Source organism: Harmonia axyridis, chromosome 7 (assembly GCF_914767665.1).
Source record: "Harmonia axyridis chromosome 7, icHarAxyr1.1, whole genome shotgun sequence".
In the NCBI taxonomy this organism is placed as follows: Eukaryota; Metazoa; Arthropoda; class Insecta; order Coleoptera; family Coccinellidae; genus Harmonia; species Harmonia axyridis.
The window spans coordinates 3022300-3045052 of NC_059507.1; the positions used below are offsets into that span (position 1 = coordinate 3022300).

General features: G+C 37.9%; 1 protein-coding gene across 6 annotated transcripts in view; it reads right to left on the bottom strand.

Annotated features, from left to right (window-relative positions):
• Window positions 1-96: 96 nt before the first annotated feature.
• Window positions 97-22753, bottom strand: part of LOC123683921 (protein kinase C-binding protein NELL1-like) — a 76056-nt gene continuing 53399 nt past the window's right edge. For 2 of the 6 annotated variants that reach the window (XM_045622928.1, XM_045622923.1), the window contains exons 3-13: window positions 20560-20987; window positions 16427-16582; window positions 16224-16352; window positions 14262-14355; window positions 13666-13857; window positions 13398-13517; window positions 9626-9886; window positions 8304-8540; window positions 7660-8249; window positions 6132-6181; window positions 97-3333 (exon numbers count right to left, since the gene is read on the bottom strand). In XM_045622928.1, the coding sequence (XP_045478884.1) occupies window positions 3045-3333; window positions 6132-6181; window positions 7660-8249; window positions 8304-8540; window positions 9626-9886; window positions 13398-13517; window positions 13666-13857; window positions 14262-14355; window positions 16224-16352; window positions 16427-16582; window positions 20560-20934 (2493 nt within the window). In that variant the 5' untranslated portion in view covers window positions 20935-20987 and the 3' untranslated portion in view covers window positions 97-3044. The remainder of the gene's footprint in view (window positions 3334-6131; window positions 6182-7659; window positions 8250-8303; window positions 8541-9625; window positions 9887-13397; window positions 13518-13665; window positions 13858-14261; window positions 14356-16223; window positions 16353-16426; window positions 16583-20559; window positions 20988-22753) is intronic. The other 4 variants (XM_045622924.1, XM_045622926.1, XM_045622925.1 and 1 more) reach the window with 4 other exon arrangements.

A 22753-nucleotide genomic window follows, 5' to 3' on the forward strand; every position in this document is an offset into this window, starting at 1 on the left:
TTTGTTTACCTTATTTAAAAAATACTTATCTTGACTGGAATGTCATATATGTATATGATTTGTTTGGATGCAGGGAGGGATGTATATAAAATGATATTTCTGTTTTTTCATTTATTTGTAATAATGATTGGCACACATTCATTTACAACAGATTATACAGTCATTGTCTGGTCAATAAATCCAATGCAATACTAAATAATTCCAAATAAACTATCAGTTGCTGACATTGATTCGCCTAGAATTTTACATCAATTAAAATGAACATACTAAATCATTATGTCTACATAAGACTGAATGTATAAACAATTCAAATGGAGTTACCGAAAGAAAAAAAAATGAAAGTTTAGTTTCAATTCATTCATATCCCTATTTTTTCTAAATATAATACTTCAGCAATGATATATTATGTACAACAGTGACCTTCTTGTAAAAAAATCTGGGAAATAGGTACTGTTTCATTATTGGATAAAAATAAATAATATAAAATAAGAATAATATACAATTGTTTAAAATTGGCCAAACGTTCGTTGTTCAGCTCATAGCAAATCCTCAGAAATTCCACGATTTGGATGCCCCAAACTTTTTTATTTGTGCTAGGTATTTACATAACTTCATATATCGTTCCCAATCTGATATACTTTTGACTGCACTTCATGTAGTTCATTTATCGTGAATTTTCCACAGATCTGAACAACTTGATTCATCCAGAAAACTGACTATCCTTTTCTGTTCGTAGTTCTCACTCTTAAATTGTTTTAATTTTTTTTTAATTTTATTAGTGTGAAAAGAAAAATAATAAACTGAATTGAATTTTTTGGAGAGTATGTATTGTTATTTCAGGATGCAATGCGAGAACAAGCATGTACGATATACATGGAATACACCAACGCGTTTACTATACCAGGTGATTTTTTTAAGTTGAATCAGTTCAAATTCTCGAAAAGTAAACATCTTACGGAAAAATTTTTAGAGAAAAATATTGATACAAATACAAAACTTTTGTATTTTTTGCTGAAGAATACGAATTAGCACTAAAAAACAGGGGTTCTCATTTGAAATTTTAAAGTTAACACATACTCCCCACAAGGAAAAGGTTTTGGCATAAGTGGGCTTACCCTGTAAAACTATCAACCTTTTATTCGATAAACATTTCCGTTTGATGTTTCCTTTTCGAGATTTTGGACTGTTTCAACTCAAAAAAAATCATCCAATATTCCTAAAAAAAAAAATTATTGGGTAATATGCATTTCTACGGAACTGGAAAAGTGCAATCGAAAGTATATTCATAACTATGCCTGAAGCGACATTTGAAAGGGACTGGCTGCAGGAACTAGTATTCATACAATGGTTATTATAAGTCTCATTTGATAATATCACAATTTTAATATTGCAATAATTTTTTTTTAGTGGCTAGATATGCTTCCATTACTTAGGTGTAAGACTCAACCTTGACGTGGCTTGCAAATTAATCTCCTCCTCTCATTTTGCAAGCAAGCTCAATTTGACTAGAGATTTTACCTATAATCATAAAAAATCGGAACAGACTACCAAATAAAACACCTATATGCAAATGATTCCCTAACTGAAGTTAGGCTACTCCTCAAAAACACTTATATAGCCCATAGTGCTTCTAGCATAAAATGTTTTCTTCATGTATATAATCTTATAAAAATTACGATTTCAATAGCAAAATTGAAACAGCTGTAGACAACATCGATGCTATAATCATAGATTTTTTTTGATATATTTTAGTACCTATTAAGTTATTGTGACTTGATATCACTATTTCAGGATTGAGGGATCCTTGAGCACTAATTGAATTCCATTATTCGCTCGCAGGAAAAAATTGACAGTGAATTTTCAGTTTCTTAAATAAGTTGTTCAGCTATAAAACTATGTCTTTTCACACATTTCTTGTGCTTAATTCTAATTATATATATTTTTTTCTATATATCAAGTCTAAATATCTAACAGCTTGTTCTAGTTGGATAAAAAATGCAACATCGAACTATATATCAACGAAACATCCATAAATTGATATTTTTCAGCATTGTATATGCTCAATTTCATCAAATACAAAATTTTCCGTATCAACAATTCAATCTGCAAAGCGCTCCCATCGTATATATTTCAACCTTCAAAATTTCAAATGAACGCGATTCCTGAAAATCTTTCACTACATATGTCTTTATTAATATAGAATATTTTTTTCCACGGTAGAAGGGAGATCAACGTGAAAATATATCACTCGGAAATTATGTACATCAGAAACTTCGTTTACCACATATCAGGACAAGACAAAACGCAAAAATATCAATTTGAATATAGAGATTGAAATTTTTATATTTCGAACTTCCAGTATTGTCCTCGTAAAAATTTTACTCAAAAATCAGTTATCCTCAGTAATCTAAGGAAATACGTTTCTCAGAATGATCATATTTTTTGCAAGTAGCAACACGCGACGGTGGATGCTATTTCTAAAAGTCTATAGCAGCAATTCTACCTCCAATAGTCTATATTTTATTCCTTATGATATAATATCTCAACAATTGCAGCGAAAAGCTGCTGAAGCTCTTTAATTGTTTGTATCATAAATTTTCAAAGCGTCACGTTGAACTTTAACGTCCTATCTTAGTCAGAAATATATATGGATCACTATTAAAAACTAGAACAACTTCTAATCCAGTGACCGAAGTTCCTAAAAAGGCAAACATTACGCTGGATATTCGAGAGAAAATCTTCTCGTCAATGCAGATTTACAAACAACATCGAATTGATATAAAATTCAGTACCCCAGGAATATCAGAAGCTCTGTCAGTGGTTTCCGAGGAGATTCATAAAATGGTAGTCTGGTTATTTTTAAAATTAAATTTCAAGTTCACAAGTTTAGTGTACGACTAATACGGTGCTATCGTTGAAAAGTAAGCTAGACAGTAGCACACAAAGCTAACTGCGCAACAAGGAAGACACTTGGTAGAGAGGCCCAGCGATATTTTGATTGATTCATTAATTACAGTTGTGCTCATTTTGCACAGAGGCCGCGACTATTGCTCAAGTGGCTCCAGGAATGTAAGACGATTCTGTACGTGGGACAACTCATCCACCAGCTGCCATAGTAACTCCCTCAGCCGGTTCTTGCTTCTTCTGGTCAACGCTGGCGCCGTCACCCAAGCTATAAGCCGAACTATACTGTCCAGGATCAGTGCTGATCTTCGTTGTACTGATGAGTTTGTGCTGCTGAGTAGGGGCTGAAGGGACGGTAATTCCGTCAAAGCCAACTGCGACCGCATTGTCATTGCAATGGAGATTATAACTGCAGCAAAGTGATCCGTCCTATAGGGAAATAATGCATTCATGAATCGTGTTCCTCGATAGTGTCTGAGTTGGTGGAAGTTTGAATTTTGTAGCCAAACTTCGGTTGTGCTCAAAAACTTAGAAGGAGTGCACAAGGTGCTTATCCACTTTGAGTGGATCTCAACAGATTCTTGCATTCAATCATGTTACAAATCTACTTTCAATGCAAAATTTTTTCGAAATGTAATTTTTTTTTGTAATAGAACATTAATGGTCATTAAGGATATATCGTGTGATTCTTAAATAGTTGTAGGTACTGAATTTTCGAAGATGAGTGAAGCGAAAGATCCAGATCCAGACTCAAAACTATAAAAAATTAGTTATCTTCTGAAGGAACATGATAAATATCTCACCCTTGGATAAAGAATATGGAAAATAGAAGTTGATATGGGAGTGCTGAAGAAATATTAATGGATGGAGCAAAAATATTAAGGTCTGCTGAATTTGAGTTCTTGGCCACTTCGAATCAAATGAAACGAAGAGGCCAATACACTTGCCAAAAAGGGGACATGAACACCTTCTATTGCCACAGAAGCTGCTTGCAGTATAGGAAAGTGTTCAAAGAGAAGAGGAACTGATAACCCTAAGAAGTTCCTTAGGAACTTTAAAACTGTAAGATCCAAAAAGTATTTGGGAATCAGCAAGGACATGCTACACCTCTTCACTGACGTCCTTACAGGGCATTACAGAAAAGAGTTACTAGAAACTGACGAGTGCAGATTCTGGATAGAGGGTGAAGAGACTCCTGATGGTTTGGTCACAAAATACCCTGCCATTGCAGTCCAACGCCAAAAATGCTGTGGACTAGACAATTAGGATGTAACCTCCTTAAAGCCATCTCAGATACTGGAGGTCATTAGAAGTCTGGAACTGGAAGCTGTAGATGGTAGACTGGAGAGTCTAGCTCTGATGGGGAGGACCATAGATCACAAGGTAGAGGTGCATAGTAATCCCTTAAGCAGTAAATAGAACACTCTGTATGTGTAACTTCATACAGTGTGTTTTTCGCATTGATATGATATCTAAATTGAGTTATGTTTGTATTTCGCCTCATCCCCTTAAATTCAGTCAATCTTCAAAATAAGTTCGATTCTCCTTATGACCACATCAATTTAATTTTCAATTTGAATACTTTTCAAAGTCATAAAAGTTTGGTTTCATTCAGCTTACGCACATGCCAATTTACATTCACGCATTCTGCTTCTGACTTCAAGTCCAACGATGTATTCATTCAGTTTAAAATAGTGTCAAATGCATGCATTATAAGGGGAAAAACTAAGAGTAATGTATAGCGATACACATCTATAGAGTGCTCTATATGGTAATATCTGCAAAATTCGTGTGAGATTTTGACGGAGAATAGCCATGTTTTATTACTTCATTTAGGTAAATTCAATATTTTATCATACCCATTTTATTTTTCAATACTTTTAACGACAAATGAAAGAAACTGAGGACATTGTATTGTACTAGCAGAAACTACTGGATTGGAGGTAGGTGCACCAATTTCAAATATCTAGTGTTAAATAGGGAATAGCTGGGACCTGATAAAGTAATTATAGAAAAAGAGAGCACTTTCAATGAAATGATGATGCTGTTGTGCAGCATAATCGATACTATCAGATGCTAGAGTCTATAAAAAAGAGAGATCCAAATGATAATATATGGTGGCTGAAGAGACTTTGAGCGTTTGCTGATGTGCTTCATCACATCTAACGCTGTTAGTCAGCTTGAAACTCAACTTTGATTGCAATTGTATTCATTCTGAAGTACAGCCAATGCAAGATGTCGAAGGCTCGACCATAATTGATAGGGTCAGAGGCTCGATGCTCAGAAATAAAATAATTTTGCTAGGCCTTAAGGAAACATGATGAAAGCTAACGAAGCTCGGATATAGCATCTTGTTAGTCCATAAACCCGAAAAGATTATAAGAAAGAGAGGCTCATATGTTGGTTAAAGGTACTTTGAGCTTTTACTGAGGTGCTTCATCACATCTAACGCTGTTGGCAGCTTGAAGCTCTACTTTGAATACAATTGCAATTATTCTGCAGTAAGGCCAATGCAAGATGTTGAAGGCTCGACCATAATTGATAGTGTCAGAGGCTCGATGCTCAGAAATAAAATAATTTTGCTAGACCTTAAGGAAAAATGATGAAATCTGACGAAGCTCGGATGTAGCATCTTGTAAGTCCATATTCCCGAAAAGATTATAAGAAAGAGAGGCCCATATGATGGCTGAAGGTACTTTGAGCTTTTACTGAGGTGCTTCATCACATCTAACGCTGTTGGCAGCTTGAAGCTCTACTTTGAATACAATTGCATTTATTCTGGAGTAAGGCCAATGCAAGATGTATAATGTTGAAGCCTCGACCAAAATTGATAGTGTCAGAGGTTAGAGGCTCATGAATAAGTGATTTTGCTATGTTCAAAGATAGAGAAGATGAAATCTGAGGAATATCTTTAAAGTCCATATCCCCAAAAGGATTATAAAAGAGAAAGGTCCTTAAGACAGTGATGCATGGGGTTACTTTGAGCCTGATTAGATGCACCATATCATTGAAGATGTTGTGTTCTGATAACAAGATGCTAGTTCAATAAATGACTCAGTATCGAGTATAAAATACCATGCTCTTTGAACCGAAACATGCCAAATCTCGTCAGGTTAATTTAAAATCTATTATAATAATCGACTACTGAAAACTGAAATGCAGGCAAATAATAACAGGCACTACTAGAGGTGTGTATTGTCTGAGTGTAGTTAGAGTGACGTGATTACCGATGCACACAACACGCGACATTGCTCACCAGTTCGGCGCAGAACGGCACCTGTAAGGGAACTTAGTGTTAATTGTTAGTATTGCTAAGCTTAGCGAGCCTGCTCTAATGCGCAAGGGCCAGCCATGCATTGTTCCTCATACAAAGGCAGTCGAGGTTAGGAAACAAAGTCTGGTTCACGAGTTTCGAAACGTGATAACCCTTGAAACTGCTTTAAATAGACTAGTGACTCTTTGTCAGCCCGAGAGATGTCGTAGTGGGCTGCACATCTCTCGGAAGGACGGTACCGCTCTTTGCATAAAGCCATTCGTTCTACGGTAAAGTTAGCATGCCAGGGAAATGGAGGTGTATATGGCAGGGAACATCGAGTGCCATACTGACGATTCCATCGGTGTTCCCTGGATGAGACACCGCAATCTGGCTGAGAAAGCTTCACCAAAATATGATGTAGTCTCAATAATTTGCAGTTAATGAGGAATTCTGTTAATTCATTGATTACAAGTTGAATAATCATTTTGAACAATTTTTTTCAATTTGATATGTTTGAGTTAACATATGAGAAAGGATCCAAGTGACCAAAAATGATTAGACCAATTATTGGGATGTAGTTTTTAGTGAATTGAATTCACTGCCGATTACATTTTTCAGATTTAAATCATCTCTAAAACTACTAAATACTACATTTTCATTAGAAGTTGACTATGGCTTTTACAATTTTTTTAGTTTTTGATGAAAATTGCGATTCCTTTGAGCAATTGCTGAAATTTTAAGATGCAGTTTCAAGAATTAATACGAATTTCAACTCGTGAACTGAACAAACATTCAAATTCACATTCATGATGTTAGAAGTCCAGATGCATGGAATTTAAATTATTAACACAATGTTATCGAAGATGCTGAACTATAGTTCAATATTTCAAATCGAATCATCCAATACAGAAACTGGAATATTGATCTATGGGCCAATACTTCGAACTGAACAATCAAATCATATTGAAAAAATCTGTTTTCTAGCCATTTGTTGAGGTTGAGTTATCTCTATAAGCTGTAGGAATGTTCGAAAATTAAAACTTAATAATTTTTTCAACACAATTTTCTGTTAAATTATTTCTCAATCTCAATATGATTTTACTCTTCGAGAAAAATCATCTACATCGTCTTTAGCATCAGTTATTGAAAATGAAACAAACCAATGAATTATAATAGTTGGTAGCTGAAGAAGCTTGATGCAGGTAGATTTTCCTTCAGTAAACGTTAGTATGATTTCAAGGGAAAAAAATAACCGCCTTTGAATAAGGACATGCTCATGATACAGTTCTAGTTTTCATTGATGATACACAAGAGATGATGATAATGAATCTGATGTAATGTACATTTAAGGCTATACCTTGAATATGCATCAAGCATTTTAACACATCATGGGAAACCATACCTTTATTTTTTCAATTTCAATTACAGCAACATTCAGACTAAAAGATTCTTGATACTAACATAAAGGACCAAAATTAGAGAACCAATAATGAACATACCTTGCATTTGCATGTGACGCACGGATCGTTAGGATCGTCGAATTCTGAACCAGATTTGTATCTCCTGTTCATAAAGTTGCAGTCTCTGCCATCCGCCGATGCGTTCCACATGCACTGGTCTTCCTCGCAATGCGGGCAACAGTCGTTCGGACCTTGCACCGGCTTGGAACAGAGCAGAGGTGGACATTCCAGGTCTGAACAGTCGGTCTCTCCGTTCAGGCATTCGCAAGATTGGCACTGGTAAGACCACTTCTCGCCATGCATCAAGACAACGCCCGGTATCTCTTGGTGGGCGCAAGCTTGCCTCACGTCGCACTGGGGGCAGCATGGGTCGCTCTTCCTGGCCTGTATGGAGCAGTTGCAAGATACTTTCTCGCATTTTATCACGCCCAAATTGCAGGTGCACTTGGTGCACGGATCATTTGGGTGAGGTATGGTCTTGCCGTCGTCTATTTCCATCTGTTCAAAGAGGCAACTCAACCTGCAGTTCGGTTTTCTGGGTGGACACTTGCATTGGAAACCACCAACGGTGTTGACGCAGGTTGCTGAAGGGTGACAGGTGTCGATTTCTTCGTCGCACTCGTTTACATCTGGAAGAAAGTCGGAATTAAGAGTTGCCAACAGAAAAAAATAAATATTCTTACCTTCACATAACGTCCCTAAGTTATTGTCGGATCCAGGTCCTTTGAACCCTTCCTTGCACGTGCAGTAGTACCAACCTATCATGTTCACGCATTTGGAAGAGGATGTGCAACGATGGGTGTTGGTGGCACATTCGTCCAAGTCTCTCTCGCAACTGGGTCCGGTGTAACCGTTAGCACATGCGCATATGCCTGGTTTGCGGCAAACGCCTCCGTTCATGCAGCTTTGTTTGCAGATTGCTGAAAAATTGGAAAGTTCAATGGATACTTTGTAATCAAGCTAAAAAAAGATGCACCATGGCAAGCTCCCACATTTTAGAAAAACACGGTGGTATAGCAGGAGATCCCAGAGAGGTAAGGCTGTTTCCTTTCAAAGATGGCAACACTGAAAGCAACGCTACAGTGAGTTAATCTAACAAGGAATTTCCATTTAGTTCTGTACGGGTTTCAGGCACCATAGAAGCAAGGATTTTGCATAATAACCTCAAGATAAGATCATGGTTGTCCAGGAATAGTCCCTAAATGACTGGGGGACTATGATGTTGACTATTTCCAGACCATTTTTAGCCTATTCCTTCGACTGTGATTCTGTGGACACTCCATGAAGCTCACTTCCATCTCTCAGGGTCTGTTTATAGCAAAATTGTAATTACTGGACAACCGATATCCCTTGACAGCTTCACTAAACATCCCTTCATAGCTCAGAAGTCACAGTTTCTGCTATTGGTTTCTCCACAATGATGCAATGATGCATGATGCATCATCAATGAGTTATTCTCTATATTTGTAAGAGCCAAGTGATCCCTTTGCACGAACAGCTTCAGAAGTTATTGCTTTCTCCAAATTCGAGCCTCTTTTAGTGATTCATCCCTGGGAGATTCCATTAGAGTAGGTATTGCTCTTCCTGTTGAACCTCTTCCTTATAGGTGAATTTTCCTATACCACAGAAAGGTTCCGGGACAGTAAAAGACTTTGATACTACTTTTCTGGCAACTGTATTGGCCTCTTGATTTCCTATAGGATTAACTCAAGGCCCATGTTTTCAAAAGTCTTCCAAGAACCGTGGAAGATATGGAGAATGTAACACCAAGAATCTGAAGATCTTCATATAAAACCTTTCTGGAAGACATATATTATTCATTTTCTCCTGAAATTTTACGAGAGGCCTTTGAAATGTGGGATCTAGCAGTGGTGCATGGTTTCATTTGGCAATTCAACGTCTATTAGAGTTCCTAATTCGTTACCATCGGGTATGCATTCCCTGACATAAGTAACCTCACATCATATTAAAAGTTCATGATAATGTTTCAAATTTAATCACTTACGTTCACACTTGTAACCATCTCCAGAATAACCCGCCTTGCACTTGCAATGGTAGCTGCCCTGGGTATTGATGCAATCAGCGTTGACATCACATTCGTGTTCACCAGTGTGACACTCGTCCAATTCTGCACAATTGAACTTATCTATCCTTCTGTAACCTGGTAGACATTCGCAGATGTATGATCCCGGTGTGTTCACGCACTTTGTGTTCTGGTGACAGTGGTGTCCCTCCAAACCGCCCTCTAGCAGGCATTCGTTTATATCTATGACAGAAAACAAACGTCATTGAAATTAAGGTTATCTTTTGGTTTTATTGTTTTCCAATTGTTGAGCTACTTATTCAGATTTCGAATAACTGAATTCTTGTGATGAAAATATATCTCAGATGCATATAGAGGTAAGAATATTGTTAACAAGGCACTCAAAAATTTCCAGAAACAACAATTTGAAATTTTCTTTAATTTCTGGATAATATATCATGTTCAATGCTGTTTTACAGTTTTATTAATCTTCAGTTTAGCGATCTATTTCACATCATATCCATTATTAGGTACTATTCATTCAATGATGTTTTGTATTATAATTTCTTGACTCATGGAAATGTTAACTAATCTATGGAACATGCTATTAAATGACGATAATTCTAGGTTAAATGAGTGATTCGATTTATTATGACGTCGGTTTATGTTGTGTTATGAAAAGTTGAGAACCTATGGAAATGGATCTTGCATCAGAAAAAATTAATACATCTGATGGACTGAATTTCCATTGTGAATACATTGAAGGATGTAGGTTGTTGGAAGGAGATGTTTTCTTCATTTAACATTAATTTGAGTGGATTTAAGACCGAGTTAATCAAATAAAAACAAAATTTTCTGCAGAAGTTAAATCTCAAAATATATTTCATTGAACTATTGAACATGCTACTATAAGAGTTGATTATGGACAACTTCATTCAATTTCAATTTCTTGATTTAACAGTCCAATTTCAACAGGAATAATTGACGCAGAAGGGCGGAAAACCCACACATTTTAAGCAAAATTTCAGCGGTAAATTGGGAACATTCGACTACAAAAGCATCTATCAATGTCTTTGGGAAATTCAATAATTGAACATTTTGTCGGACTGTAAGAAAACAGATGGCTCCTTTGCGTGACATGGTTTCGTGCTCGATGCTTCTCGTTTCATTCTCAGACAAAAGTCAGACTACGTGGTATAAAAACCATGAGAAGATCGTCGAGTTAACGAACTTTTTGAGCGTGAAAACCTACTTTTGATCGGAAAGTTCGAAGATTGGCAATTAAAAAATTCGAAGCTTTTTGTTCGATCAAATTGTTCTATATTCTGTTTGTAGAAGACTTTTCGTAGTCAGCGAATGGAGCTAATGAAATTAAAGAGAATTCTTATATATAGGGTGTTTTTTTGTCGAGGTATATAACTTTAAGTTGGCATTACTGTTCAAGACAGCGACCGATTTAACAGTTGTCAAGTGATTTATTCTCAGTTTGGTTTGGCAATTCATCATGAATAGACTCACGCCTGAACAACGCTTGCAAATAGTGCAATTTTATTTCGAAAATAATGGTTCTGTGCGGAATACGTATCGCGCACTACGTCCATTTTATTATGTTTAGCGATGAAGCGCACTTCTGGTTGAATGGCTACGTCAACAAACAAAACTGCCGCATTTGGAGTGAAGCGTATCCTCAAGTGTATATCGAAACACCGTTACATCTGTGGCGGCTTCTCATAAAAGCTCCACATAACAACAATATATACACAGCATTCGGTAGCCTAGACGTTAAGAGGTAGACTCACGCACCGAGATACGACAAAAGGTCCCGGGTTCGAATCCCGGCGGCTCCCGGTAATAATAAATTCCCCAAGCGTCTGTGACACGGCACACACAATTATACCAAAGTCACACTGATGAGTCCGGTGTGTGTGCCAGGGACGAAACGCATAAGTAGGCATACGTGAAATCCTACATTGGTGACCCCGACGTGATGGCGGAAAACTGCGGCGTTGGAGCGCAGAGGCGACTCACTGCCCCGCTCAACGTTACGGCTACTGGGGTGTCCATCGGACACTAGAGCCGATGGCACGCCGAGCCTCGTGCTTCCGTCGTCACAGCATGCAAGCCCGACGTGATGGGAATGGCCATCTTAACGATGTGTCCTGGAAAGCAGAAAGTCGATGCATAGCTCCCATTTATCTGCAATTTCCAACGAAACTCTAGACGCCCATTCCCATGACGTGCAATACGTGCTCCTTGGTCTGCCGCGGTATGCCGGACGTGAATAGGCGGCATTCCCCGTCCGTACGATGCCGCGAGGTGCAGCTCTGATTAGGCGGCAATCACCCGGCTGCACCGATGACCTCGTAACACGCATAAGTTTCGTTCCTCCGTCACTGGGGAGGGAGTCATGTGGCGGCTTCTCATAAAAGCTCCACATAACAACAATATATACACAGCATTCGGTAGCCTAGACGTTAAGAGGTAGACTCACGCACCGAGATACGACAAAAGGTCCCGGGTTCGAATCCCGGCGGCTCCCGGTAATAATAAATTCCCCAAGCGTCTGTGACACGGCACACACAATTATACCAAAGTCACACTGATGAGTCCGGTGTGTGTGCCAGGGACGAAACGCATAAGTAGGCATACGTGAAATCCTACACATCCAGAAAAACTGACTGTTTGGTGCGCTTTATGGGCTGGTGGAATCATTGGTCCGTACATCTTCAAAAACGATAATGACCAGAACGTTACAGTCAATGGTGATCGGTATAGAGCCATGATTACTAACTTTTCCATTCCTGAATTGAACAACCATGATGTCCAGGAGCTGTGGTTCCAACAAGACGGCGCAACATGTCACACAGCTCGTGCTGCACAATCGATTTATTGAAAGACACGTTTGGTGACCGCCAATTTCACGTTTTGGACCTGTGAATTGTCCTCCAAGATCTTGTGATTTAACACCGCTAGACTACTTTCTGTGGGGCTATGTAAAGTCCATATGCCATATGCCAGAAATCATATTTAAAATGTAATGCCACAAGATTATCTTGCGGATAAATAAAATTCATGTCAATCGAATAATCCAACGTTGTTTTATTGCAATTTAAAGTTCTATAGCTCTAAAAAAAACACCCTTTACAACTAAACAGGTTTAGATTTATTTAGAGGGGCACCACCGGGATATCGAAAACCATTAGAGATACAGGGTGGCCTAAATTACAAAAAAGTTGCGTTAACTCTAAATAGTTCTAACCCTGTATACTAGAGATTTGTTCATTTGAAATTTTCTGAGACTTCTAGGAATGAGATGAAATTAATTTTCAATAAGAATATTTACATATGTATGAAGAAACGTCTACTCAAAAATTCAATAGAAAGCACTCTAATAATCTAATCTATTCATAATTGAAAAACTTATTATAGATTCAGAATTGGATTTAATTACATTTTTTAACAACAGGAACAAACATGTGAAATGTAAGTTTCAGCTTGGACAACATATGAACAATAGAAGTTATCGGGAGGTTTATACTTCAATTTGACGTCATAAATGACGTCACGCGCACTTTAGCGGTAAATACAAATTCAAAAAACGGCAATAACTTGCATTTAAATTTGAATTGATTGAAGATTGCCGAATTAAGGTTTTTTTTTTAGGGAATAGTAGATGCATGTATTTGGACATTACAGGAAGGGATTTCAAAATCTGTCATCTAGCCTATTGATGAAAAATGGCATGGATACGTACCAGTACAGTTTCTGCCATCTCCTTGGTACCCCTGACTGCACTGACAAGCATACGTAGTCTGCAGGTTGGAACAGGTCGCGTTAGCATGACAAACGTGACCTTTGGCGCAATAGTCAACACCTGTTATGGATTATAGTTAGTTGAAAGCTTTGTTAGTATAGCAGAAGCGATTGTGATGATTATGAATATGATCGGTTAAACATTAACCATGTTATATACAGAAACATATATTGTTATGTACATCAAAAACAAATATTTCCCAACAAACCTGGACAGAATTTGCAGCAGTTGTCTGTTACGCTGAATCTCTTCTCCGGAGGGCAGGTCAACTTTGGACACTGGGTCTTCGGGTCTATCCTATGGCACTGCATGTTTCCATCTTTACATTCGCAATCTGTGCATTTCTTGAAGCTCACTACCTCACCGTGGTCGTACAGTGTGCCGTCAAACAGGCAATTTCCTGGAGAAAACATACCATCAGCTATAGTGCATTTATTCTAACAATGGCATGACGTCATAACACAACACTCAATAAGTCCAGGGACTGACGCACAGATGGCACAATTTTTCTTTTCGTTAGTAGTCTATATCATGTAAAGTTTCATAGTGGATTGAAGGAAAGTGGAATTACTTGTTTTACGTAAAATTGTTTCTACAACTATGTGTTGACTTCATCAGGTATGGCTATCAGTATGGCTATAAAGTCAGCATCTACTAGACGAAACAATTCATGTGTTGAATAAATTTTTCAAAAATGAATTCACTTTACTTTTTCGATTCAACAAAAATTTCCGTCGAATAAAACATAATAAGATATTATTGGTGTTTATAAAATAAAAGAATAATACAAAAATACAAACTCACTAAGACACTGCGGACAGCATTCGCCTGCCTTCGTTACAGGATACTTGCACATCGGCTTAGGGCATTCGATTCTTCGGCACTCAACCTTTCCATGCTGAAAGTATTCATTTATGGTAAAAATTATGCATATCACTAAATATTTTTGATAGTCTACAAGAAAACATGAAGAAGTTTTAAAAAAATGTATGCGTCACAGAAATATTAGTTTTTTTTTTCGATATTCTGCTTGAATATTCTATGGTTCTGATGAAACAGAAACAGTTGAACTGTCAACTAGAAATTTGGAGAAACCATTGATATTATTATAATGTAACGGGTGTTCTTTTTCGAGGTATATAACTTTAAGTTGGTATTACTGTTCAAAATGGCGACCGATTTAACAGCTGTCAAGTGATTTATTCGACAATTCATCATGAATTGGCTCACGCTTGAACAACGCTTGCAAATAGTGCAATTTTATTTCGAAAATAATGGTTCTGTGCAGAATACGTATCGCGCACTACGTCCATTTTACTTTGTTTAGCGATGAAGCGCACTTCTGGTTGAATGGCTACGTCAACAAACAAAACTGCCGCATTTGGAGTGAAGCAATCCTCAAGTGTATGTCGAAACACCGTTACATCCAGAAAAACTGTCTGTTTGGTGCGCTTTATGGGCTGGTGGAATCATTGGTCCTTCTTCAAAAACGATGATGGCCAGAACGCTACAGTCAATGGTGATCGGTATAGAGCCATGATTCCTCACTTTTTCATTCCTGAATTGAAAAACCATGCTGTCTAGGAGCTGAGGTTCCAACAAAACGGCGCAACATGTCACACAGCTCGTGCCACAGTCGATTTATTGAAAGACACGTTTGGTGACCGCCTAATTTCACGTTTTGGACCTGTGAATTGGCCTGCAAGATCTTGTGATTTAACACCGCTAGACTACTTTCTGCATGGCTATGTAAAATCATTGGTCTATGCGGATAAGCCACCCTTGACCATTTGGAAGACAACATTCGCCGTGTTATTGCCGATATACGGCCACAAATGTTGGAAAGTCATCGAAAATTGGACGTCCACATTGGACTACATCCGAGCCAGCCGTGGCGGTCATATGCCAGAAATTATATCATATTTAAAATGTAATGCCACAAGATTATCTTGCGGATAAATAAAATTCATGTCAATCGAATAATCCATCGTTGTTTCATAGCAATTTAAAGTTCTATAGCTCTAAAAAAAACACCCTTTATATACATAAAAAAATCTCAGGGCCATATTCAGGCAACCACTAGTCAGATCTTTCTCAGTATTTTTCAACAGGCAAAAAACATACAGGGTGCTCTTCTTGTAATAACAAAGTTGATTATTATTCCGGAAAAAAATATCTGGCTACAATTGTAAAAAACAACATAATATCGGCCAAAACACAAATGGCGTTTTGTTTCTGAGATAATTGAGGCGTTCCATAGTAAAAACTCACTCTGTATATAGTATCGTTAACAAAACCGCGAGATTCGATCAACTCAAACATTCGGGAGTGAACCCATCACTATAATAGTTATTTATAATACAAGTGCAGAAGGCATTGATATTCTTCCACGAGTTCAAAATTCAAAAACGAGCCACGAAGTGGCGAGATTTGGAATGAACGAGTGGTAGAATGAGCCTTCTGTACGAGTATTATACATTATTTTCTCTAATTCATTGCATTTTTAATGAAATTAATGAAATATTTCCATAAATATCATTTAGTGATTTTTGCATTGAAAAATGTTGGTTGGCAGAACTGATTTCTTTAAGGCAAATTGATAAATTGACAGATAAAGCCGTGGCGGAAAGTTCGGAGTACCAACATATAATAATCAAATATAACCATGAAAACTGTGCGTTTCTGATATATTCTCGCACGATTTTGTTCTACAAGATGTGGAAGAATGAACGGAATAACCACAGATTTAGAGAAAACAATACTAACCACACAGGAACACAAATCACAGCCGCTTTGCCACCTGGCGCCATCTGCGTGCACGGTGCCGTTGATGTGACAGGAAACTGGACAGTCGCACTTCTCCACCCTCGATATCCTTCCCTCGGCAGCGGACAACTGCAAAACAAAAAATTTTATATAATCAAAACAGTGTGCGGTTCAAGGTTGACGTTACATGGTAGTCCATATACCCTTTCGGTTAGATCCTGAAGATGCTGCGTCAGCTCCTGAACGGTAGACTCCAGCAGGGTGAACTGGCCGCACGTCGGACACGTCGAGTCCAGGTGGGGACATACTAAAAGGTACCCATGGGGACCGGCTATAAACTGCACATCTTGCATCGCACCCTGGAACGAAAGAACTGGACTTAGCGAAGACCTACTGGCGGAGCTGCCTTACTAACAAGTCTAGATAATGTTTATTTTAGCGAAGGCATGGAAAAGAAACTTTTGGTGCTTTCACCGATCTATACCAAGAAGCTCCTGAAGCTACCACGAGCTTAGCTCCAGGTAAGAGTGGGACTGCTGACAAGACACTGTCGGTGCAAATATCTTTCGTACCGCATGGGTAAGTCAGCAGATGAGTTCTGCAGACTCTGTGGAAAGGAGGTAGAAACAGCCGAACACAGCTGACAGGCCTAAGAACCACTCATATGGGAAAGTCAGTTCTGGATACTCACGAAGTCATAGCCAAGGCTCCTAAAGATATCGTCAGTTTCAGTATCGACGGTCTCCCTGGGTTTGTATGAATAGGTAGGGTTAAGAATAAAAGACCAACTTGGTCGCAGTTCCAGGCAGGCTAACAGAGCCGTAACGACCCCATTTCAGCAAAGGCATGGCGTAAAGGATGGCGAATTAGACTTCAGCAAGTATCGTGGGCTACAAAGTTGATATGGGTAACTTTGTTCCTTCTTGATCAATTATGATTGCCATCAACTTGAAAGTTTTGCAAGGTGTTTCGTGGGCAGGTTACTTGAAAGATCTGACCCTAGGCGTCTAACAGAGCGATTTTGCTACTTTCTATATTCAAGATAAAATAACACGAGATATCTAGGAAGTCCTGGAAGTTGGCAACTTTAGAAATGAGGAGGGGCTTTTCATGCTTCACAAGACGAACAAATCAACTATGGGTAAAGTACAGACCAAGTCATGACATCAATGAAGACAAGATCGAAGATTCAGTTAGAGGTTTTTACCATTTCCGCATTTTACAGTTTCTGGGATATGCATCAACTGAACACAAAGTACCCTAGCACAGCTTTGCTGCAAGATATCCAAGATGCCACCTCACGAAACATGGTGCAAGACCTTTAAGTTGATAGCAATAATAAATGATTCAAGAGGAACAAAGTTACTCATATCAACTTTGTAGATGACGATACTGGCTGAAACCTGCTTCAGAGAAGGGAGACTTGCTGGTAGATAGTGTGCCATTCAAGAAGATGTTATTATAATCTTTCGCCTTTGATATTTCAATGAAAATAGTGATAGCATAGCAGAAATGTTTTTCCGCCTAAAAAATTGAAAACCTTAGCGAACAATTATTAATAGCCCTTTTTGCTGCAAAGTTAGGGATTCACGGCTTGGCTTGATATTCAAGCTACTTGGCTCAAGCTCAAATAGCTCGAGCTTGACTTGAAATCAACTCAAGTTCAAGGCAAATAGTAGTTTTTCAATATCAAATCAAGTACTCGAAAAATAAATACTTGACTTGACATTGAAAAACTACTACTTGACTTGGAATTGAGTTGATTTCAAGTCAAGCTCAAGCTACTTGAGCTTGAATATCAAGCCAAGCCGTGAATCCCTATGCAAAGTAGCGAGGACCTATGTCTACTTTGAACACCCTATAACTTGGGAACCAGCGTTGATCAGTCTTCTGTTCAGATTTTCTTATTAAGAGCATAAAGGTTTACAAGAAACAATACTAATACTCAAAATTAACCAGTAACAATTTCTCACACATGCAAGGGCTTGGTCCTTTCTAATCTGCGTTGTTAATCTATAATAACGTTAAAAAATTTTTGATGAAATGCATTAAACGAATAAACTTTGAACAAATTTCCAACACCAATTCAGATTTTCCACATTGCTTTTGCACTGAAAGCATCTTCAATCATTCATGAAACACCCTCACAAACTAATTTAGGTGTTGTGGTGGTAAATACGTAATCGAAAACTGGCCACCCTGTACGATTCAACTAATGATCCATTAAACACCTTAAGACACCGAAGGCGTTTTAATCTAATATGCATTTCTCCACGCCATTCATATTTAGAATAACGCCAACTTGCATGATTTGGCGAAACGTTGCATGATGTAAATGACTTGTAAACCGTTTAGTATGCAGAATTAATTTCACTTCGGTAAACCCTTTGACATTAGAATTAAGTAAGAAATTGACCTCTATCGATTGTTTTTTGTCCTGCTCTATGTAGTGGGTGGTGGAACTATCTGATGTCATAATAGGTACAATTTTTGTTGGTTTTTGAATTGTCGGATGAAGCTTCGAGTATAGTAATTAGAAATTACAACTGCTTCATTTTGGAGGTATTTGACCACTGAGTTTGGTCTATTTACGTTAAGCTCAGAGTAATAAACATAGATAGAGAGAGCATAATGTCATTTTCAGGAAGTAATTTTTGTCTCCAACATGAACTATCGAATTTGACATGAAGCGCGCGGAAATGAAAACATTAGTGATACGATATTTCACTCAATTTTTTCTCCACAAAGAACGCATTTCTTATGTCCCATAGTGAATAAACGTTTCATATCAACTCAAAATATATTGAAATGAATACCTAAATATATCAGAAATTCAGAAAACAAACTTCAAATGACGTGAAATAACCGATGACATTAGGAGAGCAAGAGTTGCCAAACCTTGGATTTCAGCAGATAGATACAGAAAATAATGAATATTCTGCTTATTATAAATTCGACAATTAGGGAAAATATCGGATTCCAAATATTTCAATTTGCATATTCAATCGGGAATTACTCAAACAAATATACACTGCGCACAAAAATTAACGCACATTATGGAAATCTCAAATTTATTCTACAACTGAAGGTGTTCTCCATGATAATTATTTTTATCAGAATTATGCATGCATATGTTATCCACTTTCAACGTTCTTCTTCAATACAGATGTTTTTTCCCAGCAGGAATAAAAAAAGATGAGATTATCAGATTTTGAATGTATTCGCTCCATTCTGAAATCAGTTGTTCTCGATCAATTCTAGTGATCAATAGTTTTTCATTCGTTTGATTTTCTACACTGGATCCCTTCGATGGGCTGGGGTAAGAGCTGGGCCTTTTGCCGCGACACGAGGCCTTAAATCATATTCTCTGAGGTGATTTCTTATTGTCTGAGTGCTAATTTGCACCCCATGTGTTTGCTCAAGCTGATTTTGAAGGAGGCGAGCGGTTGCAAACCGTTGTCTCAACGAAGAAACTCTCAAGTAACGTTCTTGAATGGCAGTTGTTACCCGTGGTCTATCCTGTCCTGATATTCGGACATTCATACCTGTCTCCCTGAATCGCTGCAACATTCTGGACACACTTGTATGGGAAACTCCAAACCTTTCTGCAATTTTTGTGTATGTCCATCCTTCTTCTCGCAAAACTACCGCTTAGGCACATTCCTCTTGGATCAAATTGCGTGTTTCGCGTTGCATAGCGATCGAGTGTAGAAAATCAAACAAAAGAAAAACTATTGATCACTAGAATTGATCGAGAACAACTGATTTCAGAATGGAGCCAATACATTCAAAATCTGATAATCTCATCTTTTTTTATTCCTGCTGGGAAAAAACATCTGTATTGAAGAAAAACGTTGAAAGTGGAAAAGGAGTGCATAATTCTGATGAAAATAATTATCATGGAGAACACCTTCAGTGGTAGAATAAATTTGAGATTTCCATAATGTGCGTTAATTTTTTTGCGCAGTATATTTCATTCAATATAACATACATTTCTAACGATATAGTAAAATTGTGGATTTGAAAATAAATCACAATCCGACAACGTAATCTAACCATGTTGGGGACATGTAAAAATTGCGTATACTCCCTCTATCTATGTTTATTACTCTATGACGTAGTACTTAGTAGTTTCAAATAGAGATAGAGTCTATTGATCAATTGATTTTCTGTAGATCGAACCACATAGAAAGTCTTCTATTTTAAAGGTTTATTTTCTCTTAGTTTTGGTTTCCTTTTGAGTTATTCGTTTCTTATTGCGTTTTATTTGTTGGTTGTGCATTTTTTATTGCTAGCAAATACGGACACTTGTATTATTATTGATGTTTTCACTCACCTTATAATGATAAAGGTGACTTCTTTGTCCTAACCAAAGCTGCTTAGCTTCGGTAAAATTTCGATCAGGCTTACCCGGCCTAAGTAGTCTTTTATATAACCTATTACAGTCCACAAACAGCTCGACAACCGAGCCACTAACAGTCACAGTCATGCGATGCCACAAATTGTCCGCAAGTTTATAATGAAAAGTCTCTACGTGCACTTTATTATCTTCTTTCGATAGGTAATGGAATCGTATCTCGTTTCGTCTCCCACTCGACTCGAGCTCCAGGTATCGGTTGTAACCCTGCACAAAACTCAGGATGATGCCTGTGTTGCCCATGTCCTGCTTGAGATAAGCGCTGATGGTGAATTCTGGACTGCGCCGAAGCATTTCTGACACCTGCTCAAAGGCTGGCGAGGGCAGCTTCAGATTTCTATTGTCGCCTGAAAACAAAGACAAAAATTATTAGGTGTACAACTTTACTACCGCCGTTTTGCTTTAGATGGCTGTAGCGGTGAGTGGTAGTCGAAATAAATAGATCTTAGATGTCATACAATAAGCTTAGGTATTTGTTAACATAACATCAGGGAAATATTAGTCGATTTGTGTCTGCATCATAAAGTTATTCTCGATTAAACATGTCAGCTTACGAGCCAAATTCTCGTCATTTGCAGGATGTTTTAATTTTCTGCTTTAATATAGAGAAATATCCGGCTGAGGCTCATTGAATACTCTCAAATAACCAAGGTGAGGCCGCTATTAGTGAAAGAACGTGCCGAGAGTGGTTTCAATGCTCCAAGACCGGTGATTTTGACGTCGAAGACCAGCATGACGGTGGAAGAGAGAAGGTTTTCGAAGATGCAGAATTGGAGGCATTACTTGACCAAGACTCGTGTTAAATGCAACAAGAATTGGCAGGATCATTGGGAGTGACGCAACCAGCCATTTCAAAACGACTGAAAGTCATGGGAATGATTCAGAAACAAGGAAATTGGGTGCCGTACGAGTTGAAGCCGAGAGTTGTTGAACGGCTTGCAAGGCAAAGACAGAAGGGATTTTTGCATCGCATTGTGACTGAAGACGAAAAATGGATTCATTGCCATAATGCCAAGAGCAGAAAATCATGGGGATATCCTGGCCATGCTTCCACGTCGACGGCCAAACCGCATATTCACGGTTCCAAGGTCATGCTCATTATTTGGTGGGGCTAGCTCGGCGTTGAGTCTTATTAGTTGTTAAAACCTACTGGAACAATCACATGAGATCGTTATCAAACTCAATTAAAGCATTTGAGCCGAGCATTGAAAGACAACCGGCCGCAATACAATAAGAGACATGATAAAGTGATTTTACAGCATGACAATGCTCGACCCCATATTGAGAAAGTGGTTAAGACATACTTAGAAACGTTGAAATGGGAAGTCCTACCCCACCCGTTGTATTCTCCAAACATTGATCCCTCGGACTATCACTTGTTTCAATCAATGACATACACTGGCTGACCAGCACTTCCGGTCTTATGAAGAAGTAAAAAATTGGATCGATTCGTGGATAGCTTCAAAATATGACCAGTGTTTTCAACGCAGGATTCGTACGCTTCCCGAAAGATGGGAGAAAGTAGTGGCCAGCGATGGACAATACTTTGAATCAGAAATGTATAACCACTTTTTTGCAATAAGGCCTCGAATTTCGGAAAAAAAAACGGCGGAATCAAAGTTGTATACGCCTATGTATCTTTGGAGGCAAACCTTTGCTTGATCAAAACCAGTAATAAATAATGATCTGATAAAAGAACGAAAGTTTTCTTCCTTTTATCTTGTGATGTGCATAAATAAGTTTAGTAACAGTTGGATTAAAAAAAAAAAATTTTATATTAAGAACTTGAATGTTATTGACAAAAAAAATTATTTTTATTTTCGTTCAATCGCTCTAATCTTTCAAAATTGGATAAGTATTTTTGTTTAGTTATACGGTTTACTTTTAAAGGTGCGAGTTAAAGGCTACCTTTCTCCTTCAGTGAATAGGAATTCCATTCGGACTAAATTTGGTCGGATACATCCATTTATAATCGAAAATTTATGGGGTTCCTAGAAGTCCAATCAATATTTAGCCTCTCTCATTCGTTCAACCAACACAGCTGGTTTATATGCACGGTTCGTGACCAATAGGGCCGTGAAAATTGTTTCTCTTATCGTATTCCACTCCCGTG